This window comes from Schizophyllum commune (assembly GCF_000143185.2).
Source record: "Schizophyllum commune H4-8 unplaced genomic scaffold SCHCOscaffold_6, whole genome shotgun sequence".
In the NCBI taxonomy this organism is placed as follows: Eukaryota; Fungi; Basidiomycota; class Agaricomycetes; order Agaricales; family Schizophyllaceae; genus Schizophyllum; species Schizophyllum commune.
This window is the reverse complement of record NW_026089543.1, coordinates 1300238-1322656: the sequence shown is the minus strand read 5'-3', so window position 1 is coordinate 1322656 and position 22419 is coordinate 1300238. Positions and strand designations below refer to the sequence as shown.

Below are 22419 nucleotides of genomic sequence, written 5' to 3'. Positions count from 1 at the left end.
GGTTGTCATAGGGTGTCCACGTCTTTGACATCGACTACCATGTTCACAGCCGCGTTTGGTCGGCTATACCTGCTTATTCTCCTTATGGCCTGTCCGTCTATACGACCCCACGGTCTGCATGCACGGCACGCACCCAAACAACAAGGTCATAAATGGCCAAAAGTGGGCACCGCCTCAAATCGCTTTGATCGCGACATAAGCGACAAAAGCACTGGCCACGCTCGGCTCAAGCATGTTCTACCTGACTTCAAAAGCGCCCGGGCTTGGTGGTGAACGCATCAGCGCTTTCCCTCCAGTGCCACTAAAATGTCTCTCCTCCCTCAGTCACCTTCCCCGCAAAGCCAAGTGGCCGCCACCCAGTCCCTGCGTCGTGACCCTGCGCAAGTGCTCCCGCTCGAGCTACTAAGCATAATATTTCAGATCTGCGTCGACGACTGTGGCATGACGCCGCTTCGCTTGACCCATGTCTCTCACTGGTGGCGCGATCTGGCTATTGGCTTGCCTCAGCTCTGGACACACCTTCGTATCCCTTGCCCCCACGTCGGCCAAGGGCCGCATGGACACTGCGCGCAGATATGCTCAGACTGGATCACGCGTAGCGGCCCTCATCTTGTCTCCATCCAGCTCCCTCCCCATGAACAGGACTCGTGCATGGCCGAATTACTGGCCAAGCACGTCCTCGCCGCAAATGGGCAGAAGATAACCGCGCTCGAGCTACACTTGCCGGGAGAGGGAGCCGAGCCGCCTAGCCCGACAGCGCTGAGCTTCCTAAACCTACCTCACAGCTCGTTCCCCGCCCTCGAGGAACTGACCCTCTATGTCAATTTTGACGCACATGCGTTCACCTACCGCGCCAACATTGCCACGTCCTTCAACGGCTCGCCCCTTCGGCATCTGGACCTCAAGTATCACAGTTGGTATGCAAATTCTACCCCGGACCAAGTGTTGGATCTTGACTGGGGAAGGCTGGAATCGTTCGCTCTCTACGACTCACCGAGCCTGTGGTGGGACGTCGAGGGCATGACGTGTTTCGTCTTGACGGAACTACGAAACATCACTTTTCTCACCCTCACTGTGCTTTCAGACGTCGGCGTCAACGCATCAGACGTCCTGGAGCGCGCCACATTTCCCAACTTGCGCATCTTCAGGCTTACGACAGAAATCGACTGCGAGGACTTGGAGTGCAACGACAAGGTCTTCTACCAGGCGCTGGAGTGCCCTAAGCTCGAAACGGTCGAGCTGACACTCTCCAGCGCGGACATGGACGAGATCGAGGCCAAGTTCTTCGACTCGGGCTTCTTCAGCGACGTGGGCTTCCGTCGAACATCGCTCGCGCACCTGCGCTCTCTCTATCTTCGGAATTACGCCGGAATATCGACGCAGCAGCTGCTCGACGTCCTCGAGGAGACTCCGATGCTGGAACAGCTCGAGCTCATCGATTCTATCCGGATTCAGCCCACGTTCTACGAGCGCCTCGCGGTTCCAGCCACGCTCGTGCCGCGCCTGCGCTTATTGAAAATCAAGTACCCTATCGAATCGGTGGCGGACATGCTCAGCATGGCACCAGCCATCGAGGCGATGCTGCGAGGGCGGTGGGATGCGCAGAACCTCGCGAAGCCGGGGGTGTCGCTGCTGCAGGCTGTCTCCATCGCCTCTTTGAGGTTCAGCTACGACGCTGCGTGGGTGTGTGCTATGAAGCAGCTGTGTCCGACCGGCGCGAGACTGAGGATGCGGCCGACGACTTATAGAGTGACTCATGGTTGAACAGTCTAGAGTATCATATATCTTACAATCTCTCTATAATCTGTATATTTTGTTGATTCTAATTCGCTTGTAGCACCTTGAGTGCCCAGCTCGATTGTCAACGCTCAGACCTGTCGGCCAATGCCGTGTAAGTTGGTGTGAGCGACTGATCCCCTTTTGGATGTGTCGCGGTCTTTTCATGCACTGTCATCGTCGTGCGGGGTCCATAGGCGTATTGTTCGTCTGCATTTTCTGAGGCTGTCCTTGCCATGGTCTATCCGCATATATAAGACCTGTTCTCCAACTTATCCAGATTCCTCTCGCTTGCTTCCCAACACTCTGAACGACAGAACCGCCGCGGCCGATGATTCGACACAACGCCGTACCCGCCCAGCACCTACTTTCTCTCGAGATCCTCAGCGAAGTATTTTGCTACGCTGTCGAGGGCTACCGCTCTGCCGTCGACGGTGGGACATCTCCGCTTCGTTTGACGCACGTCTGCGTTTTGTGGCGCGACATCGTCCTCGCTTCGCCCCGTCTCTGGACGCATCTCCGGATTCCATGCCCCCATCGCGGTCAGGGCCCTCACGAGGACTGCGTCCGGATGTGCAACACATGGATCAAGCTCAGCGGAGAGCATGACGTCTCAATCGAACTGCCGCGCTACGAGGAGGACTCGTGCATGACTGGTCTGCTAGCCGAGAGGGTTTTAGCGCTGAAATCCAATGCGCAGAGGATCACCAAGCTCGATCTTCACCTCCCGGGAGAAGAGGGGAAACCCGGCAGGGAGTCCTTGCTGAGCTTCCTCACCTTGCCCTACGACAGCCTTCCGGCCCTCAAAGACCTGCGCCTCATTATCGAGTTCACCCTCAGCTGTACCGACACTATCATCACGTCCTTCGATGGTTGTGTGGAGCATATCAGTCTCGACTATTTCTGTGACGAGCAAGGTGATAAAGGACCAAGCGACCTGTTCGAACTGCAGTGGGACTGCATCGAATCGCTGGACCTGCGTTTCAACTTTTACACGTCGCCCGACCTTGCCTTGGAATTCGTGTCAGCTCTCGACGATATCAGGCGTCTCACCATCACGATCGACACCTTTGACGACTTGACTGCCCGGGAGTCGACTTCCCTCAACGAATGTAGACATTTGAGGGACCTGCAATATCTGGAGGTGAAGTCTCGCTGCCTCAACGATACGGACAGCGAGAAGCCATTCTGGGAAGCCTTTTCGTGCCCCAGACTCGAGACGCTTGTCGTCCGTGCGAGTGCTCCGAGCATGGTCCATTGCAGTATCTTCGACAGCGAGCACTTCAGGACGACATCGCTCTCCAGATTGCGCGTCCTGCGCATCCAAGAATATGTAGTCGTACCATGCGAAGGGGTGATCCAGGTTCTCAAGTCGACGCCCATGCTGGAAGAGCTGGCCTGTAGCCTACTCGCTGGGGATCATTTCGCCTTTTTCCAGCAGCTTGCACACCCGACCACCCTCGTCCCTCGCCTTCGAAAGGTCGATTTCGATCACGATTGCTACGAAGAACAGGACTTCAATGCCGTCGTTCGGGGTATCGAGGTACTTCTACGTGGGCGGTGGGGGGACGTCAGCTCGCCGCTGAAAGACGTGAGCATTTATGCAAGCTCGGACAATTACGAGTTCGAGCCGGCATGGGTGGACTCACTGAGGGAGCTGCCGAGCCTGGATGATGCAAATTGGAGTGTGGGACCGGCGAGTCAGATTATGGATTGCGATACACTATGTGAAGATTTAGCAAGCGTTTCCTTGTCGACCTCGATGGAAATGTAGTAGGTTTGAGAATTAGTTGAGTTTACGTGCGATAGAATGTAGGAATATACTATATCTTGGAGTATGAACCATCAAGCGTAACTTATATACAAGGGTCGTAAAAGCTATGATACAAGGTTGCGTGCGTGTATGTGAGATACGCGGGTGTCAACGAGACGACCCGCATCGGGGATCCATGGAGGACGTGTATGTGATGGTTCCATGAGGGATGTGAGTGGGGATCCATGAGATACGTGTGTAGGGATCCACGGGAGACGTATATATATAATGGAAAGGACCTACGAGCCTCGAGAACACATCTGCGAGCTGAGACCAGACCTGCGGATTCGGTGGGTAGGAGCGTGTGATGGACGAAGGACCTACAGCGACTTCGCTCGCCGTCGCTCGTCGCTCAGCTGCTGTGCGAGTTCGGCCATCCGTGTGCTCGCGAAGTCGGGTAGCGTCGAACTTCGGGTCGGCTGAGCGTGTTCTGAACGTTCGGACTGACGTTCTGTGGGTGAGCTAGTCAATAACGGGCGACTTCAAGTTACCGGGGAAACGAAGACCATTGCAAGGTAGATATGCTCACCTAGAATATCCATCCGCCGGACGATGGAAGAAAGCTTCGCGGTCGCCTGTTCTCGCCGCGTCCTGACAGCCGCAACGAGACCCTCCTGGAAAGGCGAGCGAAGTCAGTGATAGCTCGGACGTACGAGGGACATGATGCACGAACCGTGACCTGTGTTCGCCCCCGAGCGCAGTCGCGGAGGAAGCGGCTGGCGGACTGGACGAAGTAGAGCTCAGAGAGGGCAGCTTCGTGGAGGATGCTGAGCTGTTGGTGAAGGATCGAATGTGAGTATAAAGAGGGCATATGAGACGGCGTTGAGGCGATGAGAGAACGCACCTGCTCGTCATGGGTGTTTCCGGCCAACTTGGTATCAAGGCGCGAGAGGGACTGGCGGACGCCTTCGAAGGGGTCACTAAGGCTGCCGCGCAAAGCAAGAGGACTGATAGGGCGACGAATCGCCATGCGAAGCCAAGAAGAAAGCTGCCCGAAGGAAAGTGGGCGTGCGGGACTAAGAGCTGTGACTGCGTATAAGGGGGCGAACTTCGCCTGCCGATGACAGCAGAACTGGGCAGCGGCGCGAGTCCAGCGCGGCGCAGACAGTCAGCACACAGCCTTATAAGAAGTACCTGCGGATAGGAGGCGAGGCCATTACGGAGAGCGAGAGCCTCGCAGAGAAGTGGGGGATGCTCCCGTGGTCGCGGAGGAAAATTGGGCGGTCGAGGCTTGCGGGTTTGTAGTACGGGGGAAAGTAGTATTTTGAGGGAAGTAGGTTCTCTGAGAGTGTTACTCAGTAAGGGCGATCATATATTTGGGTATCAGCTAGCTGAAGGGAGGTTTACTGGAGGATTTCAAAGCTGCTTGATGGAGCGCGAGAAGGTTGAAAAGGCAGCTGCCGAATTAGCTGCCGTCCGGATCTTGCCGATCATGAGTTTCCCACGGTTTAACTTGACTTGGCATTTGTATTCCTTTCTTTCCGTCTGAAGGCGACGATTGTCGATTCCACAAATTTTCTGGAGCTTGATAGAGTATCTCACGCATGCACTTATACGGAGTATCAGCTCTGTGCCGCAGTCCACGTCCACTGCAATGGCCGTTCTATGGACTACCACCACACCGTTCGCTGATGAATCTCTACCTCTCATTGTACCTGCCCTGCAGACATGTATTTAGTACAATACAAAGCATGTGAGACAATACAACCGGAACGCAAGCGATAGGACAGGACTTCAGGGCCTTAGTGCGGCGATGGTTCGCTTGCCCTAACTTTAGGTGCCGTTCCGCCGATCTGCGCGGGGGTGCGCACGAACGAGATGCTGGATGGACCTGGAGCACTGTACTAGATTTCAGTCAAGCTTTGAAGACAATGGCACTTCTCTGAGAGTGATCAACGGCCCAAGGACAATCATGATGACAGTTGAACATGAGCGCTCGTGACAGTCACGTGTTAATTTGATGGATGATGGCACGGTGCTCGATCCAGCGAACAGTGATTTAGACCGTACACTTACGCTTGCCCTCATAACAAGGGGCCGAGCCCGCGAACAGCGGCGGCAGCACACGAAACTCACGGATTGGATGAGGGAGAAGAGATGGACAAGAGGCCGCTCGTTGCCATGTCCACCGATGGCGGGATCCCTAAAGGTGCGTCGCGTCTTTGACTGAGGTGGGGCGGAGGCTCATGTTCGCCTGCGCAGTCGTCGTCGAGGATCTGCCATCTCCCCTCTTTTCCGACTCCTTTCTCTTCACCCGTCTTCATGGAATCATACCTTCCCGCCCCGCCACGCCCTCACGCCAACGCCGCGACTCGGCGGTCAAACCACCCGCTCCGCCCACCCCCACCCAGACGACCGCCAAATCCTTCCAGAATGTCTTCACCGACGCGCCCTTACCACAACCGCGCGAGAAGACCGCACCACCACCACCGCAGATGCCCCCGCGTCGTGCACCACCTCCACCGCCCAAGGCGCTCAAGGTCAGGGTGCTCACATGGAACATGCACAATGGTCTGCCCAAGGTGCGTCGCTGATTATTTCTGAACGTGCGTCCTCTAACTTTGTGCAGGGCGACCTCGCGGAGATCCTCGGAGACGTGCCCCCATATACGCCATACTCAACCCAGAACGAGGCCGGCCAGCCGACGTTCCCCCAACTGCCAAGCGATAATACTCACCCTTACCATATCGTCGTGGTGGCCGGACAGGAGTGTCCGTCGGCGTCGAAAATGCCCATGGCACTCGGCGCTGGCTTTCGCTTCAACTCAGACAAGGATAGCGCGCTCCGCGTCGCACGATCAGACACCGAATCCCACATATCCATGCACTCGCGCAAGTCGCAAAAGTACCTGTCTATATCACCTGAAGACGAATTGAGCGGCACGACGGCGGGATGGACGTCCATGCTAGACGACTGGCTCTGCACTGGGCATTCTTCGGAAGCGTCGCTGCGCAAGTCTCCGAGCACGTCGAGCATCAATCGCCTCTCACACAAGCCATCGCATTCCCCACGCCCCCTCCTTCGAAGACGTAGATCATCAGAACCGATGCCCGCAAAGATGGCCGCACAAACGCGTGGACCCTACGTGCTTCTGCAGAAGGAGCGCATGATGGGGATATACCTGGCGGTGTATGTCCATCGTGACTTGTATCCCTTCGTCCGCGGCTGCTCTAAGTCCGCCGTAACGGCGGGCTTGATTGGCGGCCGCGTTGGGAACAAGGGTGGCGTAGGCATCAGCGTGAACGTCGATGGCACGTCCCTGCTCTTTCTCAATGCGCACTTGGCGGGTATGTATTGATATTGATATCGTGCGCTGGATTTCTGACCCTTTCGCCAGCGCACGAAGGGAAGATGCACCATCGGCTGGCGAACTTGGCCAAGATCAAGGTTGTCTCTTCTATCGACGGTGTAACTCGTAACTGACCCCTGTCCAGAGTGAACTCGCTGTGGATGACTTCTTGAAACCGGACGATCCGCGTGTCATGTCGGAAGACCTTACTGACAAGTTTGATTTCTGCTTCCTCTTTGGCGACCTCAAGTACGTTCTCGCTGTGCCAGGTTATGAGGCGCTTTTGACCTGCGTCGTAGCTTCCGCCTTAACATATCCCGTCTACATGCGGACTGGTTGATATCGAGGAAAGGTGAGCGTAAGAGGACGTGATGTAGGTGCGACGAACTCATGGTATGTAGAGTACGCGCAGGCGCTCGCCTTCGACCAGCTACGTCGCATTATGCAGACAGGACACGCCTTCGTCGGCTTCAGTGAGGGCGCCATCAACTTCCCGCCGACCTTCAAGTACGACGTTCTCCGTACTCTGAAGCGGTCGAAGACCGGCAGCCATCCTGGGCTCGAGCGCGCGAAGACAACGGGTCAGGCGAAGTCGAAGGCCGACAAGTGGGTCGGACCGGAAAGGCGGCGCCAGCTGACCGAGGTCGAAGAGACGGCTATCGAAGCGGAGCGGGATAGTCGGGAAGATGACAACGAGCAGGACGATGACGATGACGACGATGAGGACGAGGATGTCATCTCCGTCAGGGCGCCGTCTATGGCGAGCTCGATGTGGATGTCCGTCTTGTCGTCGAAGCAGCTCACCGTCGACACTTCGACGGAGGCGCCTGCTCCCCCGCCGAAGCTGCAGACGCCCTCGGCGTCGAAGAGCACACATTCACTCCACGCGGGCATCCACAAGAGCAAGAAGCGGTTGACTGCGCTGTTCTCGCCTGCGAGCCCTCTGAGCCCGTCCCGATGGTCCCGGTCGCGCAATTCTTTTGGTCCGGAGCCGACGACGCCTGTCACGCCGACGAGCTACGAGTGCGATGAGGCGGCGGGGCGCTCGAAGAAGACGTCGACGAAGTCTACCGTTAGCAGTAGCGATCCAGATGAGGACGACTGCGATAAGGGCGTGTACGACTCTTCGTCGAAGCAGCGTGTACCGAGTTGGTGCGTCCTCATTGCTTGGCTGTAGCCACTATGGCATCTGACCTCCTCAAAGGTGCGATCGCATACTGTGGAAGTCCACTGTCCTTCCAGATCCGGACCCCGAGGAAGAACCCGAGTATACGAGCCGACGTACACGTGTTGGGCAGTTCCTCGCGAATGCTTTCCGCTTCTCGTCACGGTCGCGTCGCGGATCTGTCAGCTCGCTCGCCACCGCCACTGGTGTCATACCTATCACGACCGGGAACGCTTCTGCCAACACCACACCGACGGAGCAATCCCTACAGTCACCATTGTTCTCGCATGTCGACTACACCGGACCGCAGTCGCCCATGTTGGTGCAGACTCCGACGGCGCAGACTGTGATTGCCCGCCAGCTCGACATCCCGCGGACGACGTCGCCTCCGCCGTTGCGCAATGTGCGCTCGTCAGATAATGTCCTTGGAGCGAGGCTCGCGCATGAGCGGCGCAGCAATCTGCGACGGTCGTTCTCCGCCAGCTCGTCGAAAGCACCAACTGCGCGTCGTGCGTCGGGATCCGTTGACCTATCGTCGCCCCGGTCATCCGATGTCTCTTCCTCCCATTCACCAGACTGGACCTATCCGCCCTCACCTCTGTCCCCATCCGCCAACCCCGTGTCCCCGAATCCCCTGCAAGCACCTGCTCCGTCGCGCTGGCGTTTCTTTACGAATATGTTCCACGATCTCGGCTCCTCGTCCTCGGAACCGCCGCCGCCTACGCCAGATGCGTCGCCACCTCTGCCACCGCCTCGGAAGGGCGATGTCGTGTGCATGAGCTATCGGACGCTGGACGATAAGCAGATGCGCAATCTGGAGGGCCGCAGCGATCACAGGCCCGTCATTGGCACGTATGCCGTGTACTGTTAGCCCTGCGTGCGCGCGAGCTCGACGCACTGATCGCGCGGACATGCTACCCCCTACCCTACCACCCATCCTCGGACAGTTGACCGTATTTAATGTTTATCGTATTCACCTCGCGCGCTGCGGTGTAGCGCCTTGCGCGTTACGCCATGCTACTATACCGTAGACCTCCCCGGTGGTGCGGCGGGCGGCGGGCGGCGCGCCGTCGCGCAGTGGAAACAACTGTGGATATCATAATCTCTGCCCCACGTCTTGTACATACATCTGGATAGATACTACGCATCGTACATCTCCGCACTCGCACTACGCACCATACGCATGGTGCAGACCGCACTCGCCTATAGTCTGCCCTCGCCATAGCCTGCCATCACCCAACCATCGCTACGCATCGTGCACCCCACATCACGCACTATCGCCCACCCATCGCCAATCCTTGCTGTGTTTTCCGCTCGCAGACCCGTCAACGTACTATAACTAATGCAATGCTGTCTTGCGCAAAGTCCGTCGTGCGTTGGAAGTTACACATCCGAACTGTTCACGCTTGCTTGCGATACGAAGACATGAAGCCATTCGAGTGTCAGTTAGATGAAATTGACGTCCGAGGTCAAACGAATTGACGCTCATGGTCGAACTTCCAGTCCGAGTTTCCACAACAATTGTGGACAAGGCGATCCGGATACGCATGACCTTCAACCCACGGCCCCAGCCTGAGTTTCGCGCCAGCCGGTCGCAGCGACTCCATGTTATCGACCCACTCCTTGTCGAACTCGTGCTTCGTAGGCATGATGTCCACCTCCCGGAGCGGTGATTCCTCGTCTGGCTCCAGCAGCCCCCACCGCCCGATAATCATGGCCTTGACGCCCAGCTTCAGCGCAGCAAAGTCCTCGTCCGGCTCACCCTTCAGGCGGTAGCAGATGGAGAGCGAGCGCAGGTTGCGGATCATGCCCTTGGGCGACCATATCCACTCAAATAGGAGCGGCCGGAGCTCGACGGAGCTGCAGAGCGCGAGGACTTCGAGCTGGGCGGTGTAGTCCAGGATCTCGAGCATCTTGAGCGCGGGGATCTTCCAGTGGTTGCGGATATGAAGCTCGCGGAGACTGCAGAGGGATCTGCAGTGGAAGTTGACGCTGTCGAAGAAGCGGAGTGCAAGGGGAGGGCTATCATCTGGGCGGGTCGACCGGTGGTCGTTCAGGGTTATGCGGAGGGTCTCGAGTGCGGGGCAGGCCAGCGCGTCGTAGAGCCTACAGTCGTTGTATTCGTGCCGCCTGCGATCGCGGGAGTACGTGCTCAGCTGGAGATGTTTCAGTTTGTTCAAAAACGGACCTCGTTCGAGGGCTGCGAAACGGTCAGAAACCAGACATCGAGGGAGAGAGATCGAAGGCTAGTGAGCTGTTCCAAAAAGGAGCCTGTGTCGTTGTTGAAAACTTTCAGCGACAATGTCAGCGACTCCAGCTCGGTCCATGGAAGATTTGGCAGAGTCGTCTGGGTAAGGTTGCTTAGCCCGTCCTGAATCTTGAGCGCGAGATGGCGCAGATGGGGCGAGCCATCGAAGGACGTGACTTGCTGGCTCAACTTGCTGAATGGGAGTTTGGTGCGGAGTTGGAGGCTGGTGAGGGTGGGGAACGTGCCGGACGGAAGTGTCAGAAAGCTGCGCATCGTCTCCGAGTTGTCTTGCTTTGCTGCATTCATCACCGGGATACTGCTTCCTGAAGCACAGTGTATCGCCTGTTCGCGAGTCTGTGCCTCCGCCTGAAGCTCTGCCAGGTATAGGCTCAGTCCGACGATGCGTGAGCCGTGCTTCGCGAGGACGTCCTGAGCCAGCCTTCCGGTCATGCATGACTCGGTGCCGGAAGGAAGTTCAATGGTAATGGTATGCGGAGAGCTGCGCTGGATCCAGTCATCGCAGAGTTGAATGCAGTCCGAATGTGGTCCTTGCCCTCGATGGGGGCAGGGGATGCGAAGGTGCGTCCAGAGGCGAGGTGAGTCCATCGCGACGCCACGCCATAAGTGGCAAACGTGCGCCAGATGTAGCGCAGCGCATCCGGGGACCATGTTTGGTCCAGGGCGTGCGCTTTCGATGCAGTACCGGAATACCTCAGTGAGCAATTCGACGGGGAGCTGCAGAGTTTTGCCACACCCGTGTTTCTGTACAGCGGAAGGGCAGAGGTCGGGAGAAGCCATGTTGACGTTGGGAAAAGGCGAAAGATGTTTTCTGGTCTTGTTCAGCGCTCATAAGGCCGGTCGAGCAGTGGCATGACCAGCGTGTGATGACTCGGACCAGACAAGAACGGACATAGCGTCAGGCCCCACAAGCTATGCATATGACTGCTCCTCGCAGACCAATGCAGTTTTTTTTGTTGCGCCGAGCTCAAGAGAAGACAAAAGACGGGTACCAAAGCGCGCAGCGGGGATGTTGGCAAGTGACAAGCCAGGCAGAGGTCAACACACGCAGGACTTGCCAAATATAGGCAATTCCGAAGCGGCACGGCATTCCCCGGCCTGACCACAACAACGCCACATGAGCATGTAGCACCTCTTCCGCTCCCTTCATGACCATTGTCCGAGTCCTGGTTGTTACTACTCCAGCTGCAATATTATCATCATTTTATCTGCTCCTTCAACTATTCTCTTGCTCTATTAGTTTGCCACCATACAATAAGCGAAGCTGAGTAACGCGCCCGTTATTGTCGCCTTGCCTTACTTGGCTTTACCGACCATCTCAGCCGCGCGCACCGGTGCCTCCCCCATCTTACGCACACAATCCATCGGCGAGCCCTACACTGTAGATCCTTGCTAACCCTTCGCCATGATAGTACGCGCGATAGCGCACACCATGCCCGTTGTGAGCTTACCGACAGCGTTCAATTGTAATTCTGAAGCCCTATAAAAGGCGTACCAGATTGCAGCAGTCCTCATCGACTCACCTCTGCTCTTCCCTTCAGACCCACCTGAACTTCACACATCATGTCTACCTCGTCGACGCCTGCTCTATTCAAGCCAGTTCAGGTTGGACCTCTCCAGCTTCAGCACCGCATCGTCCTCGCACCCATGACCCGATTCCGGGCTAGCGCAGCGCACGTTCCCCTGCCGAATGTGAAGGAGTACTACGCCCAGCGGGCTAGCGCTCCGGGAACGCTCCTCGTCACCGAGGGCACGTTCATCGCCCAGCAGGCTGGCGGGTACCCGCATGTGCCCGGCATCTGGAACGACGAGCAGATTGCTGCTTGGAAGGAGGTAAGGATATTTTCTTGATGATGATGGCAGCTGTGCTCATGATCATCTTAGGTCACCGATGCCGTGCACGCGAAGGGCTCGTACATCTTCCTCCAGCTATGGGCTTTGGGACGCGGCGCATCGCTCGCCCAGCTTCAGTCGGAAGACCCGTCCTTCAAGCTCGTCGCACCGTCGCCCATCCCGCTCAAAGGGACAACGGACGTCCCGCACGAACTCACAGTTGCCGAGATCAAGGAGTACACCCGCCTGTACGGCGAGGCAGCGAAGAACGCGGTTCACAAGGCTGGCTTTGACGGCGTCGAGATCCACTCCGCCACAGGCTATCTTGTCGACGAGTTCTTGGTGAGTTGCGGTGTGGCGTGCCAGGGCTTGCGACGTGTTGACACCTTGCCCAGCAAGAGAACTCAAACCAGCGCACGGACGAATACGGCGGTTCCGTCGAGAACCGCACGCGCTTCGCGCTCGAGCTGCTCGACGAAGTAGTCGCCGCTGTCGGCGCCAACCGCGTCGGCTTCCGCATCAGCCCCTGGAGCACCTTCCAGGACATGCGCATGCCCGACCCGGTCCCCCAGTTCTCCCACCTCGCCTCGCAAATTAAGGCGCGCTTCCCTGATTTCGCTTACCTTTCCGTCGTCGAGCCGCGCGTCGTCGCCACCGATACGCGCCCCGACGAAGAGATCGCGCCCGAGGAGCAGACGGACTTCTTGCGCGAGATCTGGGCGCCGAAGACGTACATCAGCGCGGGGGCGTACTCGAGGGACCTGGCGATCAAGGGCGCGGAGGAGAAAGGGGAGCTCATTGCGGTTGGGAGGTACTTTTTGTCGAACGTGAGTGGCCTTTTTTGGCGATGGCGACGGAATTCTGGACTGACGATAAACTAGCCCGACTTTGTGCGTCGTTGGAAGGAGGATTTGCCGCTCAACCCGTACAATCGCGATACGTTCTATCTGCAGGGCGATGCTAGCGGGAAGGGGTACACGGATTACCCCTTCGTGGACGTGAAGGCGTAGTCAGCAACGTGTATTGGGCTGACAAGTTTCGAATCACATGCGGTTCATTGCTGTACACATAGAACGGATCTCATGTATTGTCCGCTTCGAGAAAGAAATATTGACATCAATTCAACATGGACCTCCAAGTTCGTCGGGCCCATACCCATCTTTCACAACATCTTTCGAGCCCTACTGCACGGGTACAATCTGCAGGGTTACCTTGTAGCAATCCTCGGGGACCACGGTCTCGGATTCCGGGGCCGCCGATGATATGTTGTAGAAGACCTCGTTCTTCCCGCCATTATTCCCAGTTGGGCAGAGCGACCAGAGATATTCCTGCCCATGCACGGCGAGCGTCGCGTATTTGTGGTGGCGACGTGCTGATGAATGAGTCAGCCAGACTTGAGAGATTCAATAAGACGACGCAGTGAGAACGTACGGGCATGGAGGGCGGTGAATTGATTCGTCTCGGGAGAGCCTCGCCAAGTGGACGAGAACCAGCCCATTGCACTGCCTGAGGTTATGGCTGAGGCGTTGGTTGACCTATGTCGGGCCAGATGCATGAGCGATAACTTAATGGTAACATAGAAGCACGTACCACGATCCGTCCCTGCCATAGGCGCGCAATGCACCATTGACTAAGCCGAGGGGAACGTCACCGCCCGCGCCATCCGGAGATGAGGCAGCCGTCTTTCATGGGACACGCAAGGATCAGCAGGGATGAGCACAGAAATTTCGAGTTTCAGGCCTGCTACTCACTGACTCAAAGTAGATAACTCCGCCGATGATATAAGCTGCCCGACAGAGAGTCAGTTCGTGCACTGCAGCTTCGAGCTGCTCGTGGTCCCATTCGTACCTTCGTAGCCGAGGACAAGGGGTACGCCGGTGTCGTTGGCGTTCGGGAGAGTTATGTTAAGCGCAGAGAGGGTGAAGTTGTATGGCAACGTCTTCTGTTGAGCGATAGCGGTCGAGGCGATGGAGAGCGCGAGCGCCAGGAAGAACGTAAGAACGCTGGACTGCATGGCGTATTGATGGCGGAAACAGGGATGAGTTGTCGTTCAATGGACAGGTAGGCGGTCGAGAAGAAGGTGGGGGCAGACTGAGGCGTTCTTATATGAGGAAATATTGCAGTTCGTCCAGGAATACCGTGACAGGCTGGCGCCGTAAAGTTTCAATCCATTGCGCCAGTCGTCTGACGCAGTGAGGCGGCAGTGAGTACGAAAGCAACAGACTAGGTAGCGAGAGAGTACCACGGGATCGTAAAAAAATGTCAGTGGGCCTCCGCAGTTTTGGGTAAGATGTTCGCCAACGCCTCAATGGTGGCGGGAAGAAAGTAGGATTTATCGGACGCCCGCGCCCATGACTGGTCGCCGATGTATCCGGATTCCGCATCGACGGCTGTCAGTTAGTCAGCCTGCAATCTACATGGCACTGCTAGCTATATGGTCAAGTTTTGGGGAAGGTTTCATTGTAATCACGAGGACGTGATGCGCGCCGCAAGCAAGCCACGATAGAGCAGGAGGCCGGGACCTACTAGCGCGTTGGTATAAAACCAGATGCATGCATCATAGCGAGACTCCGTGCGGTTGTAGCAACGCTTTATCTGAGAATTGTGAGGCAGGTGTAGTGGCTGGGGTACAAGGCAAAAAGATGAGAATCCAACATTGCGGGGCGCCCGGCAATTACCGAAAACCCACGTGATAGACACACAAGGCCGACGTGCACGGCTTTCTTTGCCTCCGACTCTCGACGGTCATCTCGCTTGCCGCTAGCAGGCCATCGCAAACGTACACGCGACGCGGTGACGACCAACTTGCGACTCTTCCTCGATGGCTGTGGAATGTCCTGAGTCATTACTGATTCACTGTTTGCCAACCCCGCCGCCACCCATACTAGTAGTGTCATTCGGCGCGCAAGTTCGCCGATTCGAGTGGCAAAGATCTGCCTTTCCTCGCGATGGTCTCACGTCTTCCTCGCTACCGATCTCTTCTGCCGTCGAATTGGGGGGCACGGGATCCCTACGACCATCGTCTCCGTTGGCGGGCTTGCCTCACAAGATATCAGCAGACGCCTCGAAACAGGCTCAAGCGCCCCAGGTAGAAAGTTCCATTCCACTTGTCCGCATCGTATAGTCGACGGACGTCGCGGATTTGCCTGTTCTTTCTCCCTTCACGACAGCTGGGGTGCGATGCCCGCCTGCATTGACTCCAGTTTGCATGACTGCATGCAGGTGCGTGACCGCTATGCTTCCAGTAGTATGGCGATTCTACACTGCATCCGAGCGTCGAAGGATCGAGTATACATCGTCAAGTATCAGCTGGTTAGCGAGTCTGCCGGCCTTCACGGAGCTAAGTAGTCAGAGCCGGCCCTCGTGCGATGGGCGTAAGGTAATATTCTTCCTTTCTTGCGCCGCTATACGGTCCCCACTCTGATCAGCAGTCTCAAAGCACGGCTGACTTGTATATAAAGGGCGCAGCAGCAGACACTCTGGACAACTCCAAGACCTTTCTACACCCATCCCAACAATCAAGATGAAGACCGCCGCGGTGTTCGCATTGCTCGTCGCCTTCGTCGGCGCTACCGCCCTCGTCGAGCCCCTGCAGGGCTCGGGATACCCCGATTGCGGTTTGAGTGCGTGGTCCATCCTCTCGTTGCGGCCTGTTCTATCATGACTCAGATAAAGCGCAGCAGACGGCTCGTTCTACATCCCTGAAAAAATCACCGTCGGCAAGCCCTTCGCCGTCCGCTTCTGCTCCGGCGCGTACTTCAAGACGTCGTCCAAATCGATCACCCTCGCCATTGGCTTCAACAGCACGAGCGTCGATGGATCCGTGATCCTGACGCAGGACATCTACCCTGTGGGCGGCAAGAAGTACGACTTTGAGGCGACGGTGCCGAACTCTCTGGACAAGTTCTCAGACAAGTCGCCGCTTATTGTGGTCGAGAAGATCAACGGCTACTATGAGGTACGTTCCTTGTAGTTACGCGTACATGGATTTAAGGTTGACTGGCGCTGGACGCAGAGTGAGTATTACCAAGTCACCACGAAGAAGGCGCATATCGTCTACCCCGAGGAGTCGTACGCGGGGGACACTGATGCGCAAGTCCTGATCTCTGCCAACTTAGACTAGGGTACGGAGTCACGAGTCAGATGTTAAGGCTATATACGATCTGCCGTTTACAACATACAAATCTCATAGTTGCCCTGTATCCTTTCTGACCCTCCTATGTGGCTTGGGGACGCCATGAGTCGACTGCCTATTGACTCCCTTATCGCGACGAGCAGTTGCTCAAGCGCCCAGCCTTTCAAAGCTCCAAAGTTTGCCAGGTGAGCACTCATTATATTGATAACGTCGCCTTCCAGCACCCGCTACATTGCATCTCCTTCACCAAGTTAACTTCCCTAAGCCGGTATAATCGACGAACTGTCCTCCATGCGTCTCCCTCGTGGCTACGTCAATCTGCTCGAGGATTCCCTTGGCACTCTCCTCCGGAGTGATGAGAGAAATGTAGTCCTGCAGTTCCTTCATGCCCGGGGCCTTTTCGCGGCCGTGCGCTGCCAAGTCCGTCATGACCGCGCCTGGGTTGATGGGGAATATGGCTGCAAGAGTGATGAGCGGCGCGACATGCGGAGCTCAGCAAGCGACCTACTGAAGTCACTGAAGTCATGGTGCAGCTTGCGCATGATCCAGTTGAGGGCGGCCTTGGACGCGCCGTAGGGGTAGGCGAGGACGGGGAGTTTGCTGGCGAGCGCGATGCTGCCGATCCCGGACGAAATGGCCACGAATTTGGGCGTCTTGCTCTCTTTGAGGAGCGGATGTGCCGCCTGGAACAGGACGAGGGGGCCGTTGGAGTTGATCTGGGTGTTGACATGAATTTCGACCTTCCGAGTGCGGATAAAATGAGCAAGAGATATATCGCACCTCATAATGCTTCAGCATGACCTGGGGTGATATCCCGGTGGCCGCCTCGAATCCCTCGCCGATGCCCGCATTCGCGATCACGACGTCGAGGTGTCCTGCAATTCGCTTGATCTCCTCGACGGCCGCGACGTTGTTGTCCTTGTCCGCGGATTCGAGCTTGAGGATGTGGAAACGGTCGGGGTTTGCCTGAGCAAGTGCTTGGAGGTCGGTAGCCCCAGCTGGATTGCGAGCACCGGCAAAGACGATAGCGTCGCTGCGCGCGGCTAACTGCGTGACGATGGCATGACCTGATGAGATGCAGTAATCATCGTACACATGTCTAGAGGTTAACGACAGCAACACGTACCAATGCCGCGGTTGGCCCCGCTAACAAGGTAGACTGTCCGAGACTCCATGACGGTGCTTGGTGAATTGGATTGTGGATTGAACAGAGAGAGAAAGGATGTGATATCGCTCACCGTCCGCTGGCCTTTTATAACCCTTGAGGTCGACAACAGCCTTCAAGCCCCCCATTCCTTGGTCCTGAGATTTGTCAGGCGATAGAGCAGCCGGGTAGGATGCGCTCTTCGATGCATATGAGCGCAAGTGCCGGAACGCGTCACGCCCTTGTTTTAAGTAGCTAGGTATTTTGGATGGCGCTTCTGAACGCGTATACTTTCGGCAGCGTGCCGTCAGCAGTCGACTACCAAAGTGAGCCTTGCTACACGTCTGTGCAGCATCAGTCAGTCCCACGGTGCGATTAGATTGCGCTTACCGCTGGGATGCGAGAATGATGGCCATAAAGTCACAAGCTGTGACCATAGTAGCATTGGACGAGTCATGTGACTTTGTGGCGCGGTCACAGCATCTCATTTTTTTTTGGTGGATGCCCTTTGTTTTGGGGAGCCGCGGGCGTATTACAACGCTTGTACGGCTACGACCCGTACCGGTGAATACCAGTAGACAGCATGATATGGACAGCATCTCATTTATCCGTGGGGTAGCCTCTGCCTGCGCAATAAGTAAGTGTGATTATTCAAACAACATGGCAAGCCTAAGCCTCTATAAAACCCAATACCGAGAACAAAGAAAGGTCTAATACTAGTAGTTTTCAACGTACACTTGTGATCTATGATTGTCCAGCCTCAACTTAGGCTTCATTGGTGTTCAGGCGCACACGACGCAATGCCCAGCTGTCCGTTCTCCAGCCGAAGAGGGCTAGCCCAGCAGCGCCGGCGAAGCAAGAGCCCGAGTAGATAATCATGCCGCCGTACTTCCCTCCGGCGACTGAGTAGCCACTGGCTAGAGACGTCGAAAGTGCATGCGCGCCGGTGAGAGCAGTGGCGATGGGGGTAGACAGCACGTTTCCGATGCCGCGGCTCAAGATCATGAAGCCGAAGAGCGTAGTCGAAAGCGCGGGCTCTTCGTCTGGTATGCATGTCAGGAAAGACGGTTAAGTGGCGATCGAGACCAACATACTGGCATACACTCGCGCAAAGGACGCCCACAGACTACTGAAGCTGCCTGCGACGATGCCATATGCGAAGCCGAAGGCAACGAGCCCTGCGAATGTGTTCCCGAGGATACCCCAGAGAACGAAGGTCACGACGGCGGTGAGGACGAGAGAGCCAAGGGTCAAAGCCCAGGAGTTGAACTGATCGGACAGGTAGCCCATGCAGAGCCCGCCGATCATGGTCGCGCCTGCGAGAGCACAGTCACAACATGAATCGCAATCACGCTTCCTGGACGTACCATTCAGCGCAGACAGGGTCGCCGCGGACTGCAGGGAGCTCAGGTTGAGGGACTTCGCAAAAGCTGCAGCGTGGTCAGCATGTGCCTTCCCGCATCAACGCCCAAGGAGATACGCACTCGGCAGCCAAACAATCGGCATGAAGTACGCGAAGCCTTGAATGAGGTTGACGATGGTATACAGCCAAAAAGACGGGTTCTTCATCCACTCGCGGTTGCTCGCGCGCGGCGCCGGCCCATGCACACGCGTGTGCGGCAGACGGCCCTTGATAAAGGGGAGGACGGGTAGGAGGGCAACAGCAATGGCGATGGAGAGGTAGCGCAGTGTTCTTGGAATTCCGTACGACGCGAGCACCTTGGGGAAGACGAGAGGAAGGACTAAGCCGCCTGTTGCTGTGCCGGCGAATACGATGCCGTTGGCGGTCCCGCGGAGGCGAATGAACCACTCCGACATGTAGAAGATGGTGGGGGAGTAGATGAGGGCTGCCAGAGCGCGTCAGATTTTTAGGCAGGTGGGATAGAGTAGGAACCTTACATCCACCGAGAGCGTACAAAACGCCCTGCAAGGCGACAAGGTGGGTGACCTAGAGCGGTGAGTTAGACGCGGGGAGATGGTGTCTAGATAACATACTTTTGTGGTATAGCTGGCAGCCAAAAGGCTGAGGGCGCAGATTGCAGCTCCTAGCCAGATAGCTGGCCGCCTACAGCGAGGGAAGCGCACGATGAGGGGGTAAAGTGCAGGTCCTAACCGATTGTAAGCTTCGCGACTGACATATAGGGTAGAGCCGCACCTGAGCAGTACATGATTCCCGTGCATATGGTACCGACAAGCGGCAGAAGCACTTGCGCGTGAGGCTGCTCGGCGTATGTTGGCTCGCTAAGATAGCCTGAGGAAGATGATGAGTATGGGGTAGTCACATAGGAACAGGCACGCACTTTCTAAGAACACGCCGTACGTGAAGGGAAAGCTCCAGACTGTCGCATCGACGAGGAATGCAGCAAGCAGCTAAGCGATCGGGCACGTTCGTGTCAGGGTCTATATGGAGTGAAAGGTTTGGGGACTCACGAAGCACCAGGCCTGCATGCCACCGTCGGCGGGGGGCAGCGAGGACTCGTTTCTCTGCGGAATCGTGACCGTCGACGCGGTCGCAGACGGCGCGATCACCTCTGGAAAGGGGCCAGTAAGGGTGACATCCGTCCCCGGCGACGGTGGGGCAGAGTTATCCGGCGTGAACTGTTTGTAGTTGGGAGGTTGGCAGAATGTGTGGGAGCCGCATTCCAGCTCTATGAACTCCGGCTTGACAGTAGAAGACATGACGAGAGAGCCGCAGGAGAGGTCCAGAAGGGTGATCGACAAATACCACAGCGATAGTAGGGGTGGTATATAACCACCTGGGCTCGCGCGACCTTGACGGTGGATGGGCAGTTTATTACATAGAAATGAACTCTTTTTAAGCGAGCGTACCTGTTTTCGAGAATCATGGCGCCCGAGTTCCGACGCAGGCATGAATGAGCCGCCGATGACTTTGGGCACCCCATGGATGGTGCGCCCCCGATGCGCAGTTCGAGTACGAACCCTCATTATGTATGGGGTGCGCGCTGTTGAGTCAAGGAAGGCGGGGAGAAGTTGACATATTTGCGACCCCGCGCGCTTGGGGAAGGGTTGGGCGAAGGGGTTGTGCTGAGATAACCATGTGGGAACACGAGATGCCTGAGGGATGCCCCGGCGGCGAGCAACCTCTGCCTGAAAATTTTCCGTTAATGAACTGATAGCGGCAGCGTGTAGGGTATACCTTGGCACGCCGTGCGGGGTTTCTGCCGCTTCCCTGCATACAATAGGTAACTTTGAGAGATGGAAAGAACCTCCCAAACGGAGATCAACTTGACTCGAACACGTGTCACGAAGCCAAACTCGGCAGTTCCCGCGGAAGGTCGTATGCGAATGTTTTCGATGTGGATTATGAGCGACCAGAGTCGCTATTGTAAGGTCTACAGCATGTCAATAAGTTAAGGAGCAATTGCCGTCCCGTGTCCAGATGTCACTAGGTAGTTTACTGCTGCGTGAGGGGTACCGGAGGCGACGTCAAGAAGGGCTGAGGCGCCTGCAATTGGGTGAGACTGCAGAAACCTGGATACTACGCTTGCACTTACCTTGGGCTTACCCCACGGCGTATACTCCATGAGCTTCTTTCCAAACTTCCAGCCTCCCCACGAGTGGGACCAGTACGAGATCTGCGTTTTCATGAGCGACTGCACCGAAGGACCGCGAAGGTCACCTACCACATAGCCACCTGGAGTGACGCGTTTGCAGACCTCCGTGTCGAAGAAAACAGTTTCCGCCGAACAGACGCAACGCGCGAGGTGATCGGAAGTATCCCAAGAGTAAGGGTATATCAGAGGTGCGGGCAAGAGGACGACCTCGGGACGTCCGTTCTTGGTCGCATCTGTAACAAAGGGGTCGAGAGGGGGGAGCTCCTCGTCCGCCTGTCTGCGTGACTTTGCCGGCGTCGGGAACGGCGAATCTGACGCTTGATAGGCGTAGTACATGTTACGCAGGGCGGATGGGCCGGTGATGTACTCGGGGCCTATAGCAAGTCAGTAGAGGATTCAAGGGAGAAGGTACTTGACGTACTGTTCATCTCTGCCGGAAGGTTCTCCATCGACATTACGCGCTGCGCTTCCGTGACCGGCCATAGCCAGAAGGGGTGGCCAGGGGCGGACGCCATCCATGCGTTGGGAATAGAGTGGTTGAGGGCAAACTCCGTCACCGTGTTCATGGCCCCCAGGTATGCAGTGGGCACTTGGCTGGCCTCGATTTCGTGAAGGCGGGCAATGGGTTCTGAGTCGAGGTCGGCGTAGATCCCGCCGAAGGCATGCATGTAGAAGTTGCGCATGAAGTCCGCGCGGGTAATAGCCGAGGGGAGGCCGTCGTAAGTTGCCAGGAGTTCGGGGTAGCGCGACTTGATGAGCTCGCGATTGTCATCGTCCGTCCACAGTACTGCAGGCGAGTGAGCGAGCATCAGACAGGTAAGACAATCACGCACCATATTCGTACTCCGGGTAGACAACCCTCCACGAGTCGACAAAGTACTGCAAGAGGTCGGGAGGCGTCCTTGACTTCCAGCTTTGATGAATGATCTTCGACACGCCAGTTGGGACAAGGCTTGCAGTGTAGCGCGACATGAGCTCGGTCGGGGATACAAGTTTGGCTCTTGGAGCGCTCAGGGGAGCTGACTCGCGGATGGGGGGACGCTGCGCGGACACGCCGAGCGTCTCGAGGCGCGCAATAGTCTCCGGCGAGTTCATCACATTATGACAGAGCAGCGTGTGTGGGCCATTGTGACTGTGAAGGAAGTCAATGACCGTGTCGTGCCCCGAGAAGTTGTAGAGCGCCCCGATGAGCAGTACGGTGTTGACGAGGAAGAGGATGGGGAGGAGCACGAAGAGCCGCCGTCGGGTATCGAAGCGCGAGAAGGGCTTCATGCCGGAATTGCGGTCGGGTTCGCTGCGCAGGGAAGCAGGCGACGTGTACGTAGGCCGCACAATACGACGGCGGGAGGACTGAGAGCCGTCCAGATTGGAGGCGGCGGCGAAGATGATGATGGGCGGTCGCAAGGACGAAACTTGCGACCGC

The 22419-nt window shown here is 56.8% G+C and overlaps 11 protein-coding genes across 11 annotated transcripts; 4 read left to right on the top strand and 7 right to left on the bottom strand.

Moving 5' to 3' along the window:
- Window positions 1–67: 67 nt before the first annotated feature.
- On the top strand, window positions 68–3598 carry SCHCODRAFT_02578702 (uncharacterized protein). The gene is made up of 3 exons (XM_003031726.2): window positions 68–1683; window positions 1838–1891; window positions 2138–3598. The coding sequence occupies exons 1-3, from the start codon at window positions 307–309 to the stop codon at window positions 3548–3550; spliced, it is 2844 nt and encodes a 947-aa protein (XP_003031772.1). The 5' UTR covers window positions 68–306; the 3' UTR covers window positions 3551–3598.
- A 311-nt stretch (window positions 3599–3909) lies between these two features.
- Window positions 3910–4559, bottom strand: SCHCODRAFT_01171568 (uncharacterized protein; the record flags this gene model as incomplete). The annotated part of the gene is made up of 4 exons (XM_003032166.2): window positions 3910–4032; window positions 4081–4203; window positions 4263–4361; window positions 4434–4559. The coding sequence occupies 4 exons, from the start codon at window positions 4557–4559 to the stop codon at window positions 3910–3912; spliced, it is 471 nt and encodes a 156-aa protein (XP_003032212.1).
- A 1151-nt stretch (window positions 4560–5710) lies between these two features.
- Window positions 5711–8914, top strand: SCHCODRAFT_02667888 (DNase I-like protein; the record flags this gene model as incomplete). The annotated part of the gene is made up of 8 exons (XM_003031727.2): window positions 5711–5738; window positions 5792–6111; window positions 6159–6876; window positions 6927–6976; window positions 7024–7127; window positions 7178–7230; window positions 7280–8030; window positions 8083–8914. The coding sequence occupies 8 exons, from the start codon at window positions 5711–5713 to the stop codon at window positions 8912–8914; spliced, it is 2856 nt and encodes a 951-aa protein (XP_003031773.1).
- A 102-nt stretch (window positions 8915–9016) lies between these two features.
- On the bottom strand, window positions 9017–11089 carry SCHCODRAFT_02688792 (uncharacterized protein; the record flags this gene model as incomplete). Its single annotated transcript, XM_003032167.1, has 4 exons — window positions 9017–9130; window positions 9319–9376; window positions 9607–10199; window positions 10232–11089. The coding sequence occupies 4 exons, from the start codon at window positions 11087–11089 to the stop codon at window positions 9017–9019; spliced, it is 1623 nt and encodes a 540-aa protein (XP_003032213.1).
- A 783-nt stretch (window positions 11090–11872) lies between these two features.
- On the top strand, window positions 11873–13152 carry SCHCODRAFT_02502495 (FMN-linked oxidoreductase; the record flags this gene model as incomplete). Its single annotated transcript, XM_003031728.1, has 4 exons — window positions 11873–12142; window positions 12194–12484; window positions 12538–12969; window positions 13024–13152. The coding sequence occupies 4 exons, from the start codon at window positions 11873–11875 to the stop codon at window positions 13150–13152; spliced, it is 1122 nt and encodes a 373-aa protein (XP_003031774.1).
- On the bottom strand, window positions 12828–14539 carry SCHCODRAFT_02626135 (uncharacterized protein). Its single transcript, XM_003032168.3, has 7 exons — window positions 14385–14539; window positions 13991–14326; window positions 13894–13928; window positions 13733–13824; window positions 13574–13677; window positions 13024–13514; window positions 12828–12969 (listed from the first exon to the last, which is right to left on the bottom strand). The coding sequence occupies exons 2-6, from the start codon at window positions 14154–14156 to the stop codon at window positions 13324–13326; spliced, it is 588 nt and encodes a 195-aa protein (XP_003032214.1). The 5' UTR covers window positions 14157–14326; window positions 14385–14539; the 3' UTR covers window positions 12828–12969; window positions 13024–13323.
- A 1126-nt stretch (window positions 14540–15665) lies between these two features.
- On the top strand, window positions 15666–16265 carry SCHCODRAFT_02502252 (uncharacterized protein; the record flags this gene model as incomplete). Its single annotated transcript, XM_003031729.2, has 3 exons — window positions 15666–15765; window positions 15823–16100; window positions 16158–16265. The coding sequence occupies 3 exons, from the start codon at window positions 15666–15668 to the stop codon at window positions 16263–16265; spliced, it is 486 nt and encodes a 161-aa protein (XP_003031775.1).
- Window positions 16266–16520: 255 nt separating this feature from the next.
- SCHCODRAFT_02599824 (NAD(P)-binding protein) lies at window positions 16521–17452 on the bottom strand (the record flags this gene model as incomplete). The annotated part of the gene is made up of 4 exons (XM_003032169.1): window positions 16521–16735; window positions 16786–16993; window positions 17058–17344; window positions 17404–17452. 4 exons carry the CDS (start codon window positions 17450–17452, stop codon window positions 16521–16523), a joined length of 759 nt encoding a protein of 252 aa, XP_003032215.1.
- Window positions 17453–17644: 192 nt separating this feature from the next.
- SCHCODRAFT_02291471 (uncharacterized protein) lies at window positions 17645–18160 on the bottom strand. Its single transcript, XM_050342292.1, has 2 exons — window positions 17812–18160; window positions 17645–17765 (listed from the first exon to the last, which is right to left on the bottom strand). Exons 1-2 carry the CDS (start codon window positions 18018–18020, stop codon window positions 17729–17731), a joined length of 246 nt encoding a protein of 81 aa, XP_050200062.1. The 5' UTR covers window positions 18021–18160; the 3' UTR covers window positions 17645–17728.
- On the bottom strand, window positions 18001–20453 carry SCHCODRAFT_02626124 (MFS general substrate transporter). Its single transcript, XM_003032170.2, has 10 exons — window positions 20251–20453; window positions 19852–20192; window positions 19722–19791; window positions 19577–19672; window positions 19417–19529; window positions 19321–19369; window positions 18906–19268; window positions 18789–18851; window positions 18516–18737; window positions 18001–18464 (listed from the first exon to the last, which is right to left on the bottom strand). The coding sequence occupies exons 2-10, from the start codon at window positions 20098–20100 to the stop codon at window positions 18187–18189; spliced, it is 1503 nt and encodes a 500-aa protein (XP_003032216.1). The 5' UTR covers window positions 20101–20192; window positions 20251–20453; the 3' UTR covers window positions 18001–18186.
- A 279-nt stretch (window positions 20454–20732) lies between these two features.
- On the bottom strand, window positions 20733–22393 carry SCHCODRAFT_02291447 (uncharacterized protein). Its single transcript, XM_050342291.1, has 5 exons — window positions 21830–22393; window positions 21418–21783; window positions 21066–21370; window positions 20937–21017; window positions 20733–20887 (listed from the first exon to the last, which is right to left on the bottom strand). Exons 1-5 carry the CDS (start codon window positions 22266–22268, stop codon window positions 20837–20839), a joined length of 1242 nt encoding a protein of 413 aa, XP_050200061.1. The 5' UTR covers window positions 22269–22393; the 3' UTR covers window positions 20733–20836.
- Between the last annotated feature and the right edge of the window lie 26 nt (window positions 22394–22419).